This window comes from Haemorhous mexicanus, chromosome 1 (assembly GCF_027477595.1).
Source record: "Haemorhous mexicanus isolate bHaeMex1 chromosome 1, bHaeMex1.pri, whole genome shotgun sequence".
Classification (NCBI taxonomy): Eukaryota; Metazoa; Chordata; class Aves; order Passeriformes; family Fringillidae; genus Haemorhous; species Haemorhous mexicanus.
In genome coordinates, this window is record NC_082341.1 from 106,920,492 (window position 1) to 106,941,876 (window position 21,385).

The 21,385-nt window shown below is 42.2% G+C and overlaps 1 protein-coding gene across 8 annotated transcripts in view; it reads left to right on the top strand.

Moving 5' to 3' along the window:
- The first annotated feature begins 15,317 nt into the window (after nt 1-15,317).
- PPP4R1 (protein phosphatase 4 regulatory subunit 1) overlaps nt 15,318-21,385 on the top strand; it is a 63,051-nt gene continuing 56,983 nt past the window's right edge. The window contains exons 1-2 of one of the 8 annotated variants that reach the window (XM_059858111.1): nt 15,318-15,608; nt 15,878-15,922. In XM_059858111.1, coding sequence (XP_059714094.1) covers nt 15,602-15,608; nt 15,878-15,922 — 52 coding nt within the window. In that variant the 5' untranslated portion in view covers nt 15,318-15,601. Of the gene's footprint in view, nt 15,609-15,877; nt 15,923-16,005; nt 16,120-21,385 lie in introns of those variants that run through there. The other 7 variants (XM_059858050.1, XM_059858067.1, XM_059858083.1 and 4 more) reach the window with 7 other exon arrangements.

The following is a 21,385-nucleotide window of genomic DNA, read 5'->3' on the forward strand; positions in this document are numbered from 1 at the left end:
ATCCAAGACCCTGATGTGTACCCAGATCCTGAAACTGCTGTTGTCTGTCCCAAACACTGATGAGTTACTTCCTTTCTCCCATGTTACTTCCCCTCTCGATTTCTTGGCAAGCATCTTTCTCACACAAAAATGTTATCCCCCCCCCTTCACTGGCGAATTCCATCCAGACCTTCCTACTATGGGCTGCCATCCCAGCTCTTATTCCCAAGGCAGGGAACAGGAGGCAAGTTAACTCCCTGTTGCCCAGGAAGAAATGCCTCTGCATCCCTTGTATGACATGAACTAGCAGCACAGTAATGACTGCCACCACAGAAATCTTTCTGGTGCTTGCCCAAGAAACTGCCAAAATCTCTTAAAAGGAAAGCAGCTGCTGCTGAGCAAGCTGTTCCTTGAGTGGGAGGAGCAGCTTCCAGCTCCTAGATTCTATGCAAAATCCAGTGGTTATGAAATGGCTAAAATTCTGGGAGATGCTATTTTTGTTTCTTTGTTTACTTGATCGAAGTAAATGTTTACTTAATCAAAGTTTGCTTACTTAAACAAAGGCTAGAAAAGTACTGCCCTGGAAAAGCATCATGAGGGTCCTGAGACATGAAAGCCAGAGAAGTACCTGGGATGACCTGGTGGAAAAAAGAGCACGATTCATGTCAGCTACACAGGTCTTAAGCTACTGCAATTGTTTTTTTAGTTTGAGAAGGGTTATCCCACTTCATTGCACATGCAAAAAGTGAATTAAGTTCTTTATAACCTGCTGGTTCCAGCGTTAGTGCCTGGAGACTACGTAGCTGGCTGCTACTTCATTTTGTTGTAGTGTTGCTTCATGTTTTAACGTCTTCTGTTTATGGCAGTTGGATGGTCCAGTCACTCCCTTGTGAAGAGAAAAATCTGCTGGAAAAGGTTAGAGGGGAGTCAACCTCTGCAAGATGCTACTTGCAGCTTGACTGCCAAGAACTTTGAAAAGCACCATTATTGCTGTTGAGAGAAACCTGGGAATTGTTTGTGTAAAGCTTATCAGCATGCTTCTTGCAGGATTTGTAAGAGATGCACTGTTCCTAAAGTGTTTGGGAAACATTTTGACATCTTTGGCATTAGAAATGTATGTTTGTCAAGAGGGTCAAGATTATTCTCCTTATTCACTGCTAATCCCCAAGGCAATCTCTGATTAAAGGAGTGAAAAATGATGCAAGACTTCTCATTCTTTGCAAATGATGTCCCATAGCCTCAAGCTGATGATAGTGCAACTTTTCTCCACTGTTAGATGGGGAAACAATTAAAAAAAAAGCTCTTTGCTTACATCAGAAAAACAGAAGCTATGTTACAACTTGAGAACACTGCAAATACTATAGCAAATTAATCACCAAGAATGGACAAGAACTGGCTAGAGCAAAATATTGGCTCAATTAAAGAAGAGATCTAAATTAGCTTCAAATGGATTTAGTATGGAAGCTAGGATTAGGGCTTTCTAAGTCTTTGAAAAGCTCAGTCAGAACAATAAATGAAAAGTAAACTAATTTAAAGGCACAGCCTTATACAGGTAAAAAGAAGTTTCTGAGATGTCTTCGAAAGCAGAAGTCAAGACTCGGTGATCCAACAGATTATTTGTCCATATTGCTAAGTAAATTGGCCAGTGGGCTGGGTTTGACTGGGGTAGAGTTAATTTTCTTCCTAGTGGCTAGGATGGGGCTTTATTTTGGATTTGTGCTGAACACAAATTAATAGGGTTGGTAATACAGACATGTTTTGTTATTGCTGAGCAGGGCTTACACAGATCCAAGGCCTTTTCCACTCTTCATACTGCCGTGCTGGGGAGGAGGCTGGGAGCACGTGGGAAACTGGGAGGAGACACGTTTGGGGCAGCTGACACCAACTGACCAAAGGAATGTTTATTTCACATCGAGCTCCATATATAAAGTGTGGGAATAAGGAAGAAGGGGGGGACATTTGGAGTGATGGAGATTCTCTTCCCGAGTCACTGCCATGTGTAATGGGGCCCTGCTCTCCTGGCTGAACACCTGCCTGCCCATGGGAACCTGTGAATTTATTCCCCTTTTTGCTTTGCTCGTGTGTGCAGCTTTTGCTTTGCCTATTAAATGGTCTTTATGGGAACTCACAAGTTTTCCAGCTTTTACCCTTCTCATTCTCTCCTCAGTCCCACTGTGGGGCAGAGAGTGAGTGGCTGCCTGGGGCTTGGTTGCTGGCTGGGGTTAAGCCATGACAACCAGTCAACACCAGCTGTTAAGGTTGGACATCAGGTCACAAAGGAATCCAGTTAGAGCTCTTTCTGCTGAGATTGAAATATCTATGTGATTTTATGGAATCAGTCCAGCGAAATCAATCCAGTTGCTGCATCCTGTAAATTCCTTATACTGTATGAATTCATACACTCAGTTCTTGATGAAAACTCTGTATCTTATTATCAAACTCATTTTCCACATGAACCTTATGAAAACACTAATGTGAGCCCACAAGACTGCACGAATCCTTTGTCATGTATCATCCCATACAAAACCATGCCTGAGCATGCAGGTGTTTGCAGTGTAAACACCAATCCAGACATAAGGCTATTGTGATTTCCTGTACCAAGGCACAGCTCAAAACAGGGGGTCACTGACTGGGGGATATTCAAGGCTGCAATTTTGTCGTGTCTGTAGCTCTTGTAACATGCTCTGTTTTGCAGGCCCTCATTTTGGGCAGTTTTGAGAACAGTTTGTAAAGACAGTGTGACAATTGTCCTGAATGAGTCCCTGGAGATAAGAACTGTCTCAGTTTACTTTTGGTGGTGCTGACATTGGTTTGCTTGGTTCCTTTCATGCTTCTGGCATAGGTGGCACCTGTTACTTGCTGCTTGAAAAGAGAATGTGAAGATGAGCTTTACCCAACTATTGGTTGTCTGGTTGGAGTGATAACTGGAGATCTCTACTTCAAAATTCAGGCAGTCTTTGCAGCAGGTCAGGGATAACTTCTTGCATTCCAGCTCACTTCAGGAGTAGCCCAGAGAGGTTCTCATGAACTACAACTGGATTTACTGAATAGACATGCTGTTTCCTTCTAGCAGTATATTCCACAGTACACTATTCTTGTATAGAGTGGTGCAGTATCTGGTTTACCACCATTAGCTTTGTATGAGGTGAAGGAGCCTGTGTTTACTACCAAATGAAAGGAGAGCATACACAATTCTCCTTTTAATTAAGCTTAGTCTTATAAACTATGAAAAGGGTTTTGTATGAAGGCCAAAGTTTTATTGACAAGCAAGCAGGCTTCTATTGTGCATACTGCCAAGGAGAGATAACAGCGCTCTTATACTTCAGAAATTTGTCCTGCCAAGTGAGCATCAGGTTTGTCTAAAACATACCCAGCGTGTGCTGCCAGCCAGAGAAGGTTTGAACTTCACATTGATTTTTCTCATTAAATCTACAGGCAGTGAATGTACATTGATGGGTGCTTCCTCTGGTTACAGAAGACTCAAACAGGGACCTTCCAAACAAGGCCCAAATGAAAATTTTCAGATGAGAATGCATCGATCCATCCTGACCTTACGGTAGTTTAGGCAGTGAGAAGGGTGTCTGTAGCCAGCTTGTGGTGTCCCTCCCTTTTTGTCTGCATCAGTGGAACTGGGTGTTCATCAGGAACAATCAATCATGAGGCAACTGCAAAGGAGAAATTAAAATCCAATTGTAAGCCAGGTGGTGACAGAGGAGACATGTTTTAGTCCTTAGTCTTACATTCTAAAGTTGTTTCCTTTGTTTAGATTTAACAGTGAGAGGGATCTTTGCACTCCCAAAAGAAAACAGGAAAAGAAATATGAGAAAGGAAAATCAGAAGGATAAAAATCTGATCATTTTGATGATGCAAAAGAAATTCTCATCAATCCAAAAAATCTACAGCATAAAAGATAGAGTTCCTTTTGTTTTTTCCTTTTTGTTTTGTATCTGCTATGAATAACATTTTTGTGTGTTGAAATGAGTTTAAGTCTGAGTTTGGACTCAGTGACCTCTCCTCTTCCCACCACTAGTCTAAACAGCCCTGAAATGCAAAGGATTTTTAATGTAAATTCAAAATCCCCTTTTTGGGTCTATGTCCTTTATGAGGATAAATTAACCCTTAAAGAAACCTGCAGTTTTGCAAAGTTTTGACCACACAATTTATAATTATTGCTGGTAATGATGTCAGACCCCTTTCATTTCAGGATAACTCTTTGCTTAATGTTTATTTCAATTTACTTGTACAGCAGCGGTAGTACTGCCTGTTTATGGACCTCAGAATCTGGCTCCAAAACAGATAATCTCAGTTTGTTCAAACCTAAAAACAAATAAGAAAGTGTGCTTTGTTTTGTAGGCTTCTTAATATATATTAATAAAATATTTTACAAGGGGGAAAAGAATGCATTACTTGATCAATAGCTTTAATTTTCTAATGAGGAGTAATAATATAGTAATCTCTTCAAATAAGCAATAACTTGTCATGACCTTAACTGCACCAAGAGGTGCAGGTGATTACCCTGATATAACTAATAGCTAAGAAACAATCTTGAGGAGCAGAAACTGGAAATATGCACAATGCAGCCTGTTTTATCAGTCCAACTATTTTATGCTCCTTCTCAATCAGTTCTTGTGGTGTCTTTAAAGATGATGGATGCATTAGGTCCAAAAATCCTGCAGTACACTAGGAGGCTTTAAATGTTATATTTAGGGCAATTAAATGCAAAAGAAAAGTTCTATACTAGGTCTACACTCTAAGGGTCTGCAGGCTTACCTTCATCACACATAGATCATGGAATCATGTCTCTCACTTTCACAGTTAGAAAAGTTTTAAGAATAGTTTTGAGAATAAAAAAGTAATAGAGTAGTGAGTTGTGAAGGTATAGCTTAAAGAGAGCTAGCACTAGTTATCTTCAGCAAAGGAATCAGCAAAGTGAAGGCCTATCTGCAGAACAACCTTAAACAGAAGCTACCATGGTCATAATCTTTCTTATGATATCAGGAGGGTGGTAAAATGGATTAGAAAATAAATCTGATGCTCTGGCAGAGACAAAATATCATTTCACCAAAACCCAAAAAGAGTCAGAAGTCTCATTTTGGTGTTAGAACATATTAAAAAATTCTAATTCAATCTTCAAGCCTTGGCTGAAGTGAGTTTGAGCTAGTAGTGCCAAGTAATTCCTTTCAGTAAAGTGGGTGGCTGGAAAGGTGATGTGGTCCCTGACCCGCTGATCCAGGTGTTCATGCAGTCATTAGCAAGGGACAAGCCTAGCTTGTGAGCAATTTGGACTTTATGTGAGCCACTACTGTTGACTTAACTTCTGGGCATGTCACTTGACTGTAATTCCTCTTCTAAAAAAGCTCAGATGAACTGCATCTTGGTGGGAATATCCCTTTGGCTCCTACATGGAGAATGGGAGCACTTGGGCATCTGGGTGACTTAGGTCATGATAATTTCCAAAAGCCTGAAAAGTAAGAAAATCAGACCACTGGAAATAAGAAAGGATCTGGGAAGCTGGGTCCCAAATAATTTGCACAGAGGATAAGGAAAAAATTGAACTACTGTCTGGCTTTATCCTGCAGGAAGGGAAGGCTATCAATACTGTGGGAGTTCAAAGAATTCCATCCAGATGCAGAGCTGCCTGGGTGTGTTAACCCACAACACCAGAAAGTTCAAAATGTCTTATTTGTTCCATCACAGGAGTGAGGACATGAAGGTGTCTTTGAGGAGGACACCTATGGCACACCTATTCTTGGACTTGTCACCCAAAAAAATAAGCTCACACCGAGGGTTGCTTGATTGGTTCACCTAGTCCAAGAGAAGAAGTATGAGAGGTGAGTAATCAGGCTCAATGTACATATGCTGTGTTAGTGGCATATCAGGAGTGAAATGTGCAAGAAAAAGGAATGCAGAGATTTTTGAAGATAAGATTCCCTAAATCCTGCCTTAAAGCAAGACATGCGGCTCCCTGCTCTTATCTTCATGAAGGATCTGTCTGCAGATCAAAGAAACAAAATCAGCTTCTTTTTTTCAAGATAAGCCAATTTTTCATTGCTTCTCCTTTAACTTGCACTGGCATGCTGTACACGGCTTGCTTTTGTGTTTGCTTATCAAAAGGTATCATGAGATAATTAATGCATATAAGCCAGAGCTTTCCAGGAGAAATTATTTTTCCTTTATTCTCAAGCTCTTAATATCCTGAAGTTTTCATCCATTACCATTCTGACAACTTTATAGATCAACTTTCCATGGGTACCTGAAGGACACCACAGCAAGTGCAGTCTTCTATTTCATCTATTTCTCACTGAGGCAAATTACAAACTAAAATCTTCCCCTTGTATTTAATCTAATAGAAATCTTAACATTTAATTGAGGGAAAGGATGTAATACATTATTTGAAGCTAAGCCATTAACCTATAGGTTAATAGCATTCATACCCTCAAAAAAATCACAGTTGATAGGAAATTCTGAGACTTAAAAAACATCTTTGGAATATTAATTCTCTATACACAGGTCTTGCGAAACAGCTGACTACTTTTCAAAGGGAAAGGTGTAAAGCCCTTTAAAAACATTGTATCCACGCTGATTTCCTGTACCGAATCCTTTCCAGCGCTAGGGGCAGACCTAGAGCCCTTTTAGCTCCTCTTAGCAGGAGAGTTCACCTCGTCCCATTCTGTTCCTGTTTTATGAACTTGAGTCTTGCAAGCTCCTTCTCCTCCATAAAACTCTCCCTCTTGAAACAGTGCATCCACAACCTTCTTTTCACTAGCTGCACTTTTATTTCAGTAAGCTGTCCCACCTCACAAACGCAGGAATTTTGCCAAGGGAGCAGTAAGGACTAGGCAGGGCAGACTAACAAGGTGTTTATGCCCTCCGAGTGCATCTGAGTGGACAAAGCAGGGATAAAGGCAGAATGTTCCTACTGTTTAGCAAATAATATATGATAAAAAAGGTGATCAGGAGTCAAAGAAGAATCAAACATAATGTATTTAAACAGATGTTTCATAAAAGTAACAGCTTGATTTTTAATAATGGAACTCAGGACAGGATTATCCCTCCTGCCAGTATGAAGCCCTCAAAGTAGGGCTCAGTTTCTCAGTGTTAGAGCTCCTTGTTCTCAGTACGAGTGGCTTCTTAGTCTCAGAAACAAAATCAGCACTGTGGTTTTCAAAATACTGCCTAGAAGGAGATGCAAACAGGAAGAGTGCAGAGAGGGTGAGGTACATGCATGCAAATGTACAATCACAGCATACCCAGCTCAGTATGCTTATGGATGCCAAATTAACAGCAAAATTGCATTTAAATAAAAATGTTGCAGCCACTCTGTTAGGTAACAGAATTTTCTTCTGTGTTCCAACTGCAGACAGTGTCCCTTTAAACCAATGTTATTTTTATTAATTTTAATACTTTTCCTGTCTTTTACTTCCAACAAGTCTGACTGTAGTCTCATTGCCAATGGAATATCTGAGGATGAGTGCTGCAGCTTTTTTAGTTTTTACTTCAATATTTTCAAAGGGGGATGGGGGTTCACTGGAATTAATGACAGTTGGAAATATACTGAGGTTCTCATGGGCTAAATCCATCTTCATTCAGAAAGATTTCCTGTATGCTGTGCTTGACAGACATATTACACTAAATCAGTACTTTGATCCCACCCAAATTCCAATACCACTGTGCATACTTTGTCTGTCTTACTTTATGAATCACTCAATAAAACACACCCAGTTTAAGATATTATTGGCAATGCTACAGCGTATGTACATTAAATCTCATTTTAAACAGAAACCTTGGAACCTGGAATGTTTCCAGTGCTTGAATCCAAGAAGAATTTGAAATGCATAATGTAAAGCTTCTTAATATACCTGACACCTTTCAACTGTTCCCACAGTTAAAAAATATTACAGCTTACATTTGTACCTCAACCAAGCACCCAGGAGGTCAAGCCCTATATGATGGTAAAAGAAAAGGAAATAATCATTTTTATATCAAGTGAGCAAAGCTGATTTGGAAATTATTGTAAGAATCAGCCTAGTCAGGAGCTGCTTTAGGGCTGTAATTGCTCTTTCACATCTTAGCTAATTTAATTAAAATTATTTTTGGACTAGACAGTTCTTTAAACTTTTGGTACCTTCTATTACAAACCATCTGGCCCTGTATGTAGTCAGATTTCTTAATTCATACTTTATCGCTGTCTTCTTCAGAAATTCTACATGGGGTTTTGTGTGTATTTGTATCCCCTATAGTTCTGTATACATTTATTTCAGATAAAACACTTAATTCTTTGGATCCCCTCCCAGTTCAATAGCTGAAAATTTCTGTATAGGAACCAGCACATGTCAAGAACCATCATTCAGATCCTCTCTTTATTTTGGGTAGCTTTTTGGAGGTTGTATCCTCTGTTATATAATTCTTTCCTCATAGTCTGTAATCCTTTTCTAACACTGTAAATAAGATAAACATTGAGTCTTTTTGGATATTTTCAGCCTTCACTTTGAGAGGAACAATAGTTTCAGTTTTAATTAATTGTTCAGTGAAAGACCTCTGTTATATTTTGCATATATTTGACTGGCCTCCAAGTGTCGTGCCCAGTCTGTCCGTACCTCTGTCTGGGCTCAGCACTACCTGAAGTGTAATTACACTGCTGCTGATTGAGGTGGACCCGAAGTAGAATGAGCTCACATCTGCCCTCAGAAGACTGAACAAACACATCTGAAGGCTGCCTCCTCCAAAGGTCTAAAATGCACGTGTGTAACTGACCCTGAAAGTCAGTGTTCTTCCTGCAAGAGCCAGGGTTATCTAAACAAAGGGTTTCTTAGGAAGTAACCTCTTGACTTCTCCACCCCTCACATTTTTAAGCATTGACAGGTCCTAGCACTTGCACAGACCAGGATAACAAGCCGTGTCCCATTACAATCATTCTCCTGACATGCTTCCCACTGGCACCTACCACCCTTCAGATCAGCAAAAAAAGAGCTTGGCTGCCTGTATAGGCATGTACCCAGTCCTCCCTGACTAAATGGATTACACACTTGTTGGCTGAATAGGGTGCCAAGAAGACTTCCAGCCAGCTCGTATTCAGGTGGGTTATGAAAGAGTGCTACTCCTGAGTTCAGCCTTAGTCCAGTTAAAATATGACAAAGGTCTGCAGACAAGGTACCAGACTCCACTTCTGCCTGGATTTAGGTTTTATTTCTGTTTTATTTTGGAAAAGTGTAATGTGAGTATAAGAAAATAAGCAAGAAGGTTCAAAAACTGTCAACAAGAACAGAATTAAATGTGCTCTACACAGCAGCTTGCTGAGAGGAGTTTGGAATGGAGGAGAGTGGGGAGAGCTGGTGCTGAAGCAAGAAGAGAAAGGATCTTAGGAAGAGACCAGTTGGAGGGATTTGAAACTCATGGAAAAGGCGATTTGGAAGTAGTGATAATTCAATCCCATTTGTCCCTTTGAGATATGTTCTGGGGTTTTGGTAACTCATCTCTGGTTCAGAAGAATGAGAGCCATTAGCTCGCATGTGTACCTGTGCCAATATCCAAGCAGATCTAAAGAGATGCAAATTTAAAGTCAGTAGACCAGGAAGCAAAGGAGTGAATAAATGCAAATAGATTAATCTGAATATCAGGTTAGGTATTTCCAGGCAGGGACTAGTTGGGTGGGGAGGGGAGACTGCGTGGGCTGAGGAAAGGCTGGAGAGCCTGGCTGGCCCAAGGGCTAATCTAACATGGGGGGGTCTGGCCTGGCATATACCTGGAGCTGGCACAGTAGGAACCATGCATCAGATTGCTACTGTCATATAGGTAATGGCATCAGATAGCAAAAAATAGCACAGATTTTTTTTGAGTGTATTTTATTTTATGCACTAATTGTCATCTCAGGACTGAAGCAGTATCAAGCACATCACTTTCCTTCTTTTATTCTCTGGATTTTTAACCTGTAAGATGACAATAATTTATTTTCTTTCAAAATGATGTGGAGATCTAGGATGAAAGGTTGGGGGATAAGTGTATCTACTACAATGGTATCCCAGCTGCACATATAGGTGGTTGTTGGAATTTCTTGAAATAGCCGAAATTCACCCTTTTTTCCTCTTATCAAAGCAAACAAAACCAAAATAACAAAACAAACACAAACAAACAAACACTTCCATTTTCCCCGCCCCCCCCACCAAAGAACAAATTCCCCCCCTCAGGCAATTCAGTGAGGAGAAGATTCAGTAGCCTTGTTCCCTTCTGATATGACAGTGAGACACCTCTGAGAACCAGGAAATCCAGAGCTAAGGTAGAGCAGTACAACCTGAACTCTGCATTGTTTGATCAGTGATTCAGTCTTCCTGTAACACACATATGCATGACACCCTGACTCCTGAAGCAGAACATCTCAGAGCTGCAGCACTTTAAGTGCTCTTAAAGGAAAACTTTCTTTTAAGCGCTCTTAAAGGAAAACCTGTGTCCAGGTGAGTGCTACTACATGAGGAATCCTGCACACATGCTGCAGTCAAACTCTGAGACCCATGTCCTTGAAACAGCCCCTGATGCAGTAATTCTTTGTGCTCTTTCACTGTCAGCTTCAGCACCTGAATGGTCAGATACAGAGAGAGACTTTCACTTCACTGCTATTGGGATGACAGACTACTCTTTTTTGGTCTTTGGCCAGAGAAGTCTTGTCTCCTAACTTGCACATCTCTCTTCCTTTTGCCTACACAGCTGCCATTTCCACATCACCAGTGCAAGAGACTTACTTGAAAATTAAAAAGAGCCACTGCAAGCTCCAGGTGCAGCCTTAATTCCACACTGGGATGTACCTCAGCTGGGTATTTCCTAGTTTTAAGAGGTTTGAGGGTCACTTGAACTTGCCACAGAATTTGCTGCTGACCTGGAATGACATGAGGAACCCACAAGGCAAACTTTATATTAACCAGGCTCTTTCTCAGCAAATTTAGGTGTTAATTTATTCATGGCTGGCATATTGTGTGTTCAAAATCCTTCTGCAAGGCCTTCTCTGAGAGCAGTGGTAGCTGAACTCTACTGCTAAGGTTTGCCAGTAGTCACCAGCTCAAACTCTTGCCCAGGAAACAGCAAAAATTAAATACAACTGAGTGATGCACAGTTAAAAACTTATGCAACCACAAGGAATACAGATATATAAAAAAACCCAACCCAAAACAAACAAAACACCACACCTCTCCAGTATTTTTATTGAAGAGGGAAAAAAGGAGTAGGGAAGGGAAGAAGAGAAGGAAAAGGGAAAGGGAGAGAAGAAGAAAGGAAACATTTTATGATGAACACCTCTTTTTAGAAGAAATGCTTTACTATATTGTTAAATGCAAATTGACTGTAAATCCCAGACTTCAGCCACTGGGTTTTCACATGTATCCATACATATTAAAGGTATGTGTGTGCTTCTGTATGTATATGTATCTTAATCTGTATATTTACTTATGGGCTAAATTTGGTTAAACACTCTGTAAAGAAAAACCGATGGTCCAGAAAGCAAAGATTGAATGGTTGAGCCATCAAGGACAATGCATGCAGGCAGACGGAATCCTGGGGGTGGGTGGCCAAGAAGACAATGAGTCAGGATTACTCAAGAGGATGAGCAGTTGTCTTGGTGCACCAGCAGTCTAACCCTGATCCATTTCTTGATAGGCTTCACAGGAAAAGAGAGTCACAGAGGAATCCAAAGGAGGATAGAGAGATGGCTGCAGATATTTATGGGAAGCTCTTCTCACACATGAAGGTAGCCTGGGAGAAATGCAAAGCAACTTAATATATGGACATTGAAAGCTGACACTATCTGATCAGACCTGCTTCTTCAAGCAAATGAGCAAAAATAGATAATAATACCTTAGATAATAAACAAAACAACATGGGTGAGCTCCATGTGCAGCAGTGTTTTTGAGCCTGAGGTCCTTAGACCCGGAACAGTTTTAAATGAAAAGATGTCACCAATCAAACTATGGAATAACTTGTTGCAAGTATGTCTAGGTGGATGTCGGGTATCTTTTGTTTAACATGCAAGTTTGAAAGGATTTATGTAGTATTTTATGTAAATACTACACTTTTACTTTATGGAAATGTCTTGCTGATTGCTATGGACTTTTTCGAGATACATCCTGGAGATAACAATGCAGGTGTCTTTTATCATGTGCAAAGGATCTTGTCAAGGAGTCTTCCATTTGTATCCTTCCATCCCTAGCTTGAAGCAGTGGTATAGTGTTTGTAGTGTGTTTTTTCCTTGAGATAGAGCGTGAGAATGTGGGTTTATCATTCTTCAGTTCTTTACTTCCCAGCGCCTGTAAGGGTACTTAAGCTGACTATGAGAACTCCAGCACAAAATGTGCTAGAATGTTTTGGTAGGTGTTATATTACTTGCTCCTTAACAGGTCTTGTCTAATAAAACAAGGCTGTCATGAAAATTTTCTTCCATAATGAGGTCTGCTGGTTTGGAACGGCCACTCATCTGCCAGAGTCAGCATCTGTCCTACAAGGTTCTCTGTCTGCCTCATCTGTGACCAGTGGCAGGGAATCTTACCATCAACTTGAACTTTGGATCAGGCCCTGAATGAGTACCTCTGGATTTACTGAGGCCAACAAGTTTAGATGTACCTGGTTACTTATTCATTAAATGGGATTTTTCATTGAGTGTTGGCATTAAGCCTTTTTTTTTTGTTGTTGTTTTAATAAATTATTTTTCCCCTACCATGAGTGCTGTCACTGTATGAGCCAAAGGTTTCACCAGAGTTCCTACTCATGAAGGAAGAGACCTATCCTGATGGCTCCTAGTGATAGTGCTGAACCCAACTGTGCCTGAGGAGCAAAGTCTGATATTCTAGAGGTAACACCAAGCACAAACCCCCCTGCAATTCCTGAACAATTATAATTTGTAGCACACTGATCCTTGTTATCTGTGCTATTTAAATACCACATGGTCCTGCCTACAGAGAAAGAACCAACAACGACTGAAGATCACAAGCATATAGCAAGATACAAAATTAATTTATATGATCTGATGTTCAGTATGACTGCTTACTATTGTCATTGCTTTATTCAATAAATTATACACCCTCTCTTTAAACAAATACACACATAGAAATGTTTTAAAATTCCTTAATACTCTAGAGGCAATTATATATGGAGCAATAATTAATTGCTGATAATTAACACTATTAATACATTTTAAGAGCAGTAATTCTAGTCATTGTAAACCCAGTTCTCATAGATGTATCTCATTAAGTTCTCCTTATGATGATAACCCTAATAATGCTTAAGACAGCTTTGATGCTCTCAGAACACAGTAATCTGTGGCTTATGAGCATTAGTGTCTTTTCCTAAATGGTTGGAAAAAGAAGTCAGACCCCTTGACTCATTCAGTAAAATGAAGTGCATCAAATTTTACTTGTGAGAGACATTCTTAGATGCACTTCTACTGAATTCAGTGGGAGCAAAACTGATTGTGGTGAACGATGCAGAGGAGATGTGAGAAAACTTCCCAGAAATAACTTGCAGTAATAGATAACAAAATGAGGTCTTGAAGTACTAAGACTAACTTTTCTGTTCTAAGTCTATTGCTATCACATCCAGCACTGCCAGAGATTTGTGATGTCAAATATTTCCCCTGAATCTCTTCTTAAATTACACTGGCAGAGAATTGCATGGTTCATATAACTTAGTCATGGTGAATTTACTTCATTTACTCAGATTTTGAGGTTATATATCTGAACAAAAGAAAATGTAAGATAATCAGTGCCCAGTAGGCCCTAGTGGCTCATCCAAAGATTGAACAGGTGTCAAATAGGACAGAGCTTGTTCCACTATGAGGATTGTAAGGAAAGGGATGTATGGATTTTAAAAGAAGATTACATATTTTCATTCACAATGGCAAAGAGGATGAATGGCTATGGAGATTTGATCCTTGTTAAAAAGCAGCTTACAAGACATACTATCAAACACATGGTTAAAAACAGTGCTAACGGAATTGCATCCTTTTTGCAAGCAAAAAATAATTTATTTTGCTTTTCTGTGTATTAACAACTTCATCAATTATTATGTAGGTTTAAAACAAGACTGTTGAAGACTCGGGTAATATGCCCAGGTAGCACTAGTACCAGTAATGGTCCTTTCCAATATCAAGTGCCCTGGTTATCAACTCAATAGAGCATTTGTTTCATCCAACAGTTTTAATATTCCAATTTACAGTGGAAAAAATCTAAAACAGTTGAAATGAGAACCATCAGCAGTGACCAAAAGGTACAGCTAATAAAAAAGCAGAAAACAATGTGCACTTTTGTGTCTATGTACACCTAAGCTGCCTGTTTTTAAAGCAGAAGTCAGAAGCCACAGTAGTGCAGTGGGGCAATATCCTGTGTGTTGAAGCCAGGGGATCCCAGCTGCAGAAACTTGGCAATTCACACGAAGAGGAGGCTCGGGGGCTACACGGTGGCGGCACGGCTGCCTGTCACAGAACCATTAAGGTTGGAAGGGACCTCTGGAGATCATCTGGTCCAAGTCCCCTGCCAAGGCAAGGTCTCCTAGAGCAGATGAGGCAGGAATATATCCAGGTGGGGTTTGAATGTCTTCAGAGAGGGACACTGCATGACCTCCCTGGACAGCTTGTTCCACTGCTCCGACACCCTCATGTCGGAGGTGCAACTTCTTGCGTTTTAGTTTATGGCCATTGCTCCTCATCCTGTCACTGGGAACCACTGAAAAGAGTCTGGAACCATCTTCTTACCACCTGCCTTAGAGATATTTATATGCATTAATGAGAACCCCTCTCATTCTTCTCTTCTTTACACTAAACATTGCCCAGCTCACACAGCCTCTCCTATGAGAGAAGCTCCAGACTCCTAGTAATCTTTGTGACCCTCCACTGAACCCTCTCTAGTAGCTCCTTGTCTTTCTTGTACTGAGGAGCCCAGAACTGGACAGAGCACTGCAGAGCGGGCGTCACCAGTTCCCAGTCGAGGAGCAGGATCACTTCTCTGGACCTGCTGGCCACACGCTGCTCTCTGCTAGGTCACGGAACCTTCCTCCCCAGGTAACCCCCATGACGCCGGCGGCAAGAACTTCTACGGCCCCGCTACGGCGCCTGGAAGCGACCCCACGGTGACCACGGCGAGAAGCACCTTCGGGGCTCTTCCTCCAAGTGACCCCACAAACTTCACGGCAGGGGAAGCTCCATGGCCTCGCCTCAGCTCGTCAGCGGGCGGCAGGAGGAGCCCGAGCCCAAGCTCCGAACTGGCGGAGGAGCGCGTAGGACAGGTGAGCGAGCCGCGGCGTGCGGCCGAGCCCGGGTGCTCTCCAGCCCCAGGGCCAGCCCGGGCGGCTCCGGCCGTGAGTCAGATCGCGGCGAGGGGAGGCGCGGCCGCCTGAGCGAGCAGCGAGCGAGGGAGAGCGGCTCCGCCGGGCGGAGGCGGGGGCAGCGTGTCCGGCCCAGACCCCTCCTCCCGCCTTCCTCCGCCCGCTCCCTCCTCCCTCCCTCCCTGCGCGGCTCTCCCGGGGACGCGGAGAGGCGCCGCCGGGCCCGGGGCCTGGACCGTACGGGTGCCTGCCCTCTCCCACCGCCGCTCCCACCGCCCGGCCGCGGGCTGGATGTAGCCGGGCGCCCCGCGGGGGCTGCAGCAGCAAGATGGCGGGTAGGCATCGCCCCCCTCCCCCTTCCCGCACACGCCGCCTCCCCGGCGAGGCGCCAGCCCTCCCTCCTCTATCCCCCCTCCTTCTCCTCTCCCCCGCCCCGGCTTCGGGAGCGTTGCCCGCCGCTGTCCGGGCTCGGAACGCAGGGGCTGCGGGGCGGGTCGCGTCGGGGGGGCGCAGCCCGCGGGCGGGGCAGGGACACGCGTGGCACCGAGGGTCGGCGGGCGCATTGGCACATGGTGCGTGTGTGTGTGTGTCTCCCCCACCGCAGATCTGTCGCTGCTCCAGGAGGACCTGCAGGAGGAGATCGACGGATGTGAGTGGGGACGGGGGGGAGCGGCGGGGCGGCTTTCGGGCGAGGAAGTGGCTTCCGCGGGGGAGCGCCCAGGGTGCATTGTGGGAGGCGGCGGGGAGGAGGAGGAGGAGGAGGAAGCCATGGCCATGCTCCGCGCTTCCCGGTGTCCATGACCCGGTCCCGGTCGCGCGTGGGGCTGCGCCGGGCGGTCCCGCGGGGTGCGTTGGGCGGCGGGCGGGGCGGGGGCGCCGTTAGCGGCCGCCCCGGAGGGAGCGAGGGAGGGGGGGAAGGAGGCATGGAAGCAGGGGAGGCTCTGCTTGCGGGGCGGCGTCCCCTCATGGCCCGGGCACGGCAGGGCGCCGGCGGGGAGGAGCAGGAGGAGGCTAGGGCTGCTGCATCTGCAGCAGCATGTGGGTTGCTCGTTCCTTTTATATCTCTGTATTTTGTATATCTTTTTTTTGTGTCCCCCATCCTTCCCCCCGTCCACCCCTCCCCCTCAGGCTCTCTCTTCCTTGTGAAGGGTCTGGAGCACATGTCCTGTGAGGAGCAGCTGTGGGAGCTGGGGATCTTTAGCCTGGAGAAACGAGGCTCAAGGAGGGACCTTACTGTTCTTTACAGCTGCCTGAGCGGAGGTTGTGGCGGGTGGGGGTCGGTCTCTTTTCCCAGGCAACCAGCGGTAGGAGAGAGGCCATGGCCTCAGGCTGCGGCAGGGGAGGTTCAGGCTGGACACCAGGAGGGATTTGTTCTCAGAAAGGGTGCTTGGGTATTGGAAGCGACTGGCCAGGAGGTGGTGGAGTCACTGTCCCTGGAGGTGCTTAAGGAAAGTGGACGTGGCACTCAGTGGCATGGTCCAGTTGACAGGGTGGCATTTGGTCACAGGTTGGAGAGACGATCTCAGAAGTGTTTTCACACCTAACTGATTCTGTGAGTCCTCACCCCGCTGGAGAGATCTGTGGAGAAGAGTTGATGTCAGGGTGCAAAGTTGCAGAATTGTGGCTGGGGTGGTGCGGAAATTACTAACTCAGGGCTGAGAAGCCTTAGCATGGCAGACTAAGATGTTACTCAGATGAGATGTCTGTTGATCATGTCGATACTGAGGAGCAGTATCTTGGAAGCAGAGGAGGATGAATTTTGGGTGGAAAGTGAAAACGGAGATAGAGGCAGGCGCCTGCCGTGGGTGTGCAGACCCCCTGGTTGCTGCCTCAGTGTGTTGTGTGTGCTGTGCAGTCTGCAGGGCATCCTCTCAACCAGGGCTGGAGCGCAGAAAAAAAAACCTTGTGTTTTGTGGCTTACATTTTTAGAGGAGAGCTGTTTAAACTTTTCAGGATTTAACTGATGCATCTTCTTTTTCACGTTTGTCAGCTGACATTTAGAAGGCTCCTATTGTGCTTTGCCTTGCATAAAGAGGGAGCCTTTCCCTCAGGCTTTTGGTTTTTTTTTTTAATTCTGTGTGATAAGTCACTGTTTGAAAACTCTCTGTGATTAGGGAGGACTTTTTCAGAACGGGCACACTTAACAAAAAAATAAAGTACATTCTTAAGTTTCCACTTCGATTATGGTTTTAGTTGACTGTAAGTCAGGAATTGAAATTATCTGTAGTCATTGGAGGGATGACAGAAGCTGTGGGTTCCTGGTGCTGGTCTTACTGTTATGGTCTTCAAAAATAAAAAAAACTAAATGCTTGGAGACATGACTCAGTTCAGATGAGAGCATCCTGAAGGCAGAAACCATAGAAATATAAAGATTTGAAACCTCATTAAAAATTACTGAGGTTTTGATGGAAGTAGATAAAAGCAAATGTCTCAATACTTATGCATGGTATTTTTGGAGGAAAAAACCAGGACTCTCTATGAATCAATATGTGCTGTTTGGATGTAGTTCAGTCACACTGTGGCTTTTATGGTTCTGAATTGTACATGATTTTGTTCCTGGGTGGTGTCTGTGTGCCAAAGAAAAATAATATAGATCAAGGAGACTGTACATAGTACTATTTCTTGTGCAGTATTACTTGAAATAGCTGTGTTTTGTTCCCATATACAACATGTCTTGCACAATTATGGAAGTGTTTCCAGTTGATTGGTTGCAAGTATGAAAGAGACAATTAAAACAATAAGACACAAAGTTGCAACTCCTGCCTGAACCCCACCCTGCGCTATCCCTCTGTTGTAAATATTTCAAATGTTTGCAGCTCTTTCAAGTAGAAGAGTGAGACACTGGTTTAGAGGTGTATTACTGAAGTAGTAGAATGCAGTAGTGATAAAACTAGAAGTGCTGGCAGCTTTTATGTCTGCGTGATTCTGCCAGCTGCATTCTTGCTAAAAGTGTGCTAATCTATACTTAAAGACAAATAAGAGAGAAATACTTGCAGGCATACCTGTAGTCCTGGTTGTATAGTTTAGGAGGAGGAATCAGATAAATGTAAAATAGTATGATTGATTGATTGGCTATTTTGAAAAGTGAACTATGTTTTCAGTAAATTTTGGGCTTTTAACTGATCTGATATCAAGCAATATCATGGCATCTGTGAGGGTGTGCTGGAGAAATCAGGAGTGTTTAAGACTGGATGCATGTGTCAAGGTCTGGTTTGGACATCTGAAGCTGAGTCTGTGATTGTGCATATGGCTCAGGACATTTCACTCGAGTAGGTATTCATCTGTAGCTCATCAGTGAGCCTAGGTTTGAGTCTCAATCATGAAAATTATTTGTTGTTGTATTGTTTTGGTTTTTTCCCGTTTGGTAATGAGAACTTCCAGTGTGATTCAGTGTTTCCTTCTAAAGAAAGAATCATTAAGGTGACTTAAGAGCTACCTTTTGTTGGTCATGTTCTAAAGCAATAGGTGAAGGTCCTGGAGCTGAGCAAACAGCCATGCACGGTTCCTGCTGAAAGTAATGAGCCAAGCATCTGTGCATCTTTTAGATAGGCAGAGTGAAGAACAGCTGTTTTATGATCTTTGTCTAATAAGGTTTCTGGAGTCAAGTGTTTTACTGGAAAGTTGGAGTTTAATCAACAACTTGTACAACTGTACAATTTGTTCTTCTCCTCATTCATTATGCCAACTTGTTGCCAGCTAATTAACCTGAAATATAGAAGAGTAAAATATTATCTTTGGACTACTGTTTTAATAGCTGCTTGTGAAACAAAGTTTACCTTTTCTCTGGAGAAAACTTGATAAATATTTAGGTTATTGAAACATTCCTAGATTTCAACAGGGATGCTGTTGGAGTAGTGGAGACCTTCAGAATATATCCTGGGGAAGGCATTTATTTAAAAAAAAAACAACCTTCCTTTTGTTGATTTGTTTAAGAGGTCAGAGATTAAACAAGAGCTTTTATAAGAAAGGCTTTCAGAGAGTGGTTGATAAACCAGCTGGATTGGCTTTTAAATAATTAATTTCAGCTTTGGTTTGCATTTCTATTTTGAAAGCTTCATATTATTTTTCTGCTCTTGGTTGCTTGGTAACCACTGGAAAGCTCTGATTTTTTTTTTTTTTTTTTCTTGAGGTGAATGCATACTTTACACCTGGTACATTAAACAGATGATTGCTTTAAGTAGTTACATAGCTTGGAAATGAAATGGCATTTCAGTATTTTGATTTTAGCTGATATTTCACTTCTGTAGATATAGCTTCTGATGTTAAAGGCTGTGATAATAATTGAAGAAATTCTGGTTCTTCAGGAATTCTTTAGGCAGTGGCTTTTCCTTGTTTGTTTGTTTGTTTGAAGTAAAAGGAAAAATAACCCAAAACTAAGACAGTGAGTGTACCCTGGCTGAACAGACCGAATGCTAGAAAAGAAAAATTAATTCCTAGATGTGAGTTCTTTTGTGAAAGACAACTTAATTGACTCTAACCCCCCAAATAAGGAACATACAATTGCATTTCATTTATGTAAAGATAAAGCTAAGAAGAGTCCTTGTGTGATATTAGCCGTTACAGGAAAAAAAGAATAAAGGCACCTCACTCTAAAGACAATAGAGTGAAAATTAAAAAATTCAAAGTGGAAGCTTGAAGAAGAATCTCCATCCCACTACTTGGATTGTTGATTTCCTTGCTCTTCTGTCTGAAATCTTGCACAGTATACAAAAAGTCAGGGAAAATTTGGCTTTTATTCAAGTCTTTTGTTTTGTGCCTACAAAATCAAAACAGAGTAGTATAACTGTCTAAGATAAGTACAGAGGCAGCAAAAATGGTTGGAAAGCAGACGTGGGCTTGTGGAAAATGAAGTGTTCTTTATGACTCTTGCCAGACAGTTTAGGGTCCCCCCCTCCCCTGGCTGTTTCTGAAGGCTGAGCTGATCAGTCCAGATAGATGAAATGAAACGTACCATGATGCTGATGTCTTTCAGTCTGACCATTGATGTGTGCAGGATGTGTGCTCTAAAAAATAGAGCCATCTGCAATTAGAATTCAGATTTGGGAAGGGGATAGCTTTATTCAACTCATTATTTTAATTGTGATTTAAATCAGGAGAGAAAAGAAATTTTGATCTGATAACTGGTTTTAATATTGTTTTACATTTGTTTTTGGAAAACGTCTTTGTTAGTGGTAGCTGATAGCTGCATTTGCAGTGTCAGGACTTCTGGTAGTTGCAAGTATATGTGCATGCTTTGGTTATGTAGCTTACTCAGATTCTGAAACTTTAGTTTTTGCCATTCTGACAGTGGTGAATTTCCTTTTTCTGTACACTTAGTTTCCAGATGTTTTAACTAAAAATGCAGAAAATTGAGTTTTAATATCTACACATTTAGACAGTTCTAGTTTAAACTGTTAAATGGGTTTTTACATATATATATATACACATATGTATATATATATATACACACACACACATATACACAAACTCCTATGTGTAAACTTGTTTTCTATAGTACTTATTGCTTTATTTCTTTAGCAATAAGATAGTTCTTGCAATTGGCAAATCTAATGTTACTGTTTGGATTTTACTAGAGGACAAAACAGTTCTAAAAATTAGAAACAGAGTAGTGATGACCCAACATAGCTCTATTTTTATTATTGAGTTATTTTCCATTGATTAAAAAGGGAGGACAGGTCTTCCTAGCCTCTCCTCCCAGCAGGCTTCTCAGTGAGTGAAACACTTTTTAGCTGAGCTGAAGAAAATTCTCTTTGTGCATCTGCAGATGTCAAAAGCTGTTTTATCATTGATGCTATGTTCTTTTTCCAGGTGATGAGCAAATCATCTGGCATTAGCAGTGAGCTTGTGTTGGTTGAATGCTTTTAATTAAATTATTCTCTTAGACTTTGGGTAGGGCACAAGTCTCTTTCCAAATGGAAGCTAATTTAAATTTTTTTAAACCTTTTTTAATGATAATTTAAGTTTAAAAAAATGGTTTTTTCTTTGTTGTTGTTTTGTTTTTATTAAATCAGTCTGTATTTCCCTGCGGTGTCAAATCACAGTCACAGCTTGATGCTGTGTAGTAGTTTTTATTCTCTGGTAGTGAATTATGCTGGCATAACATGCATTCAGT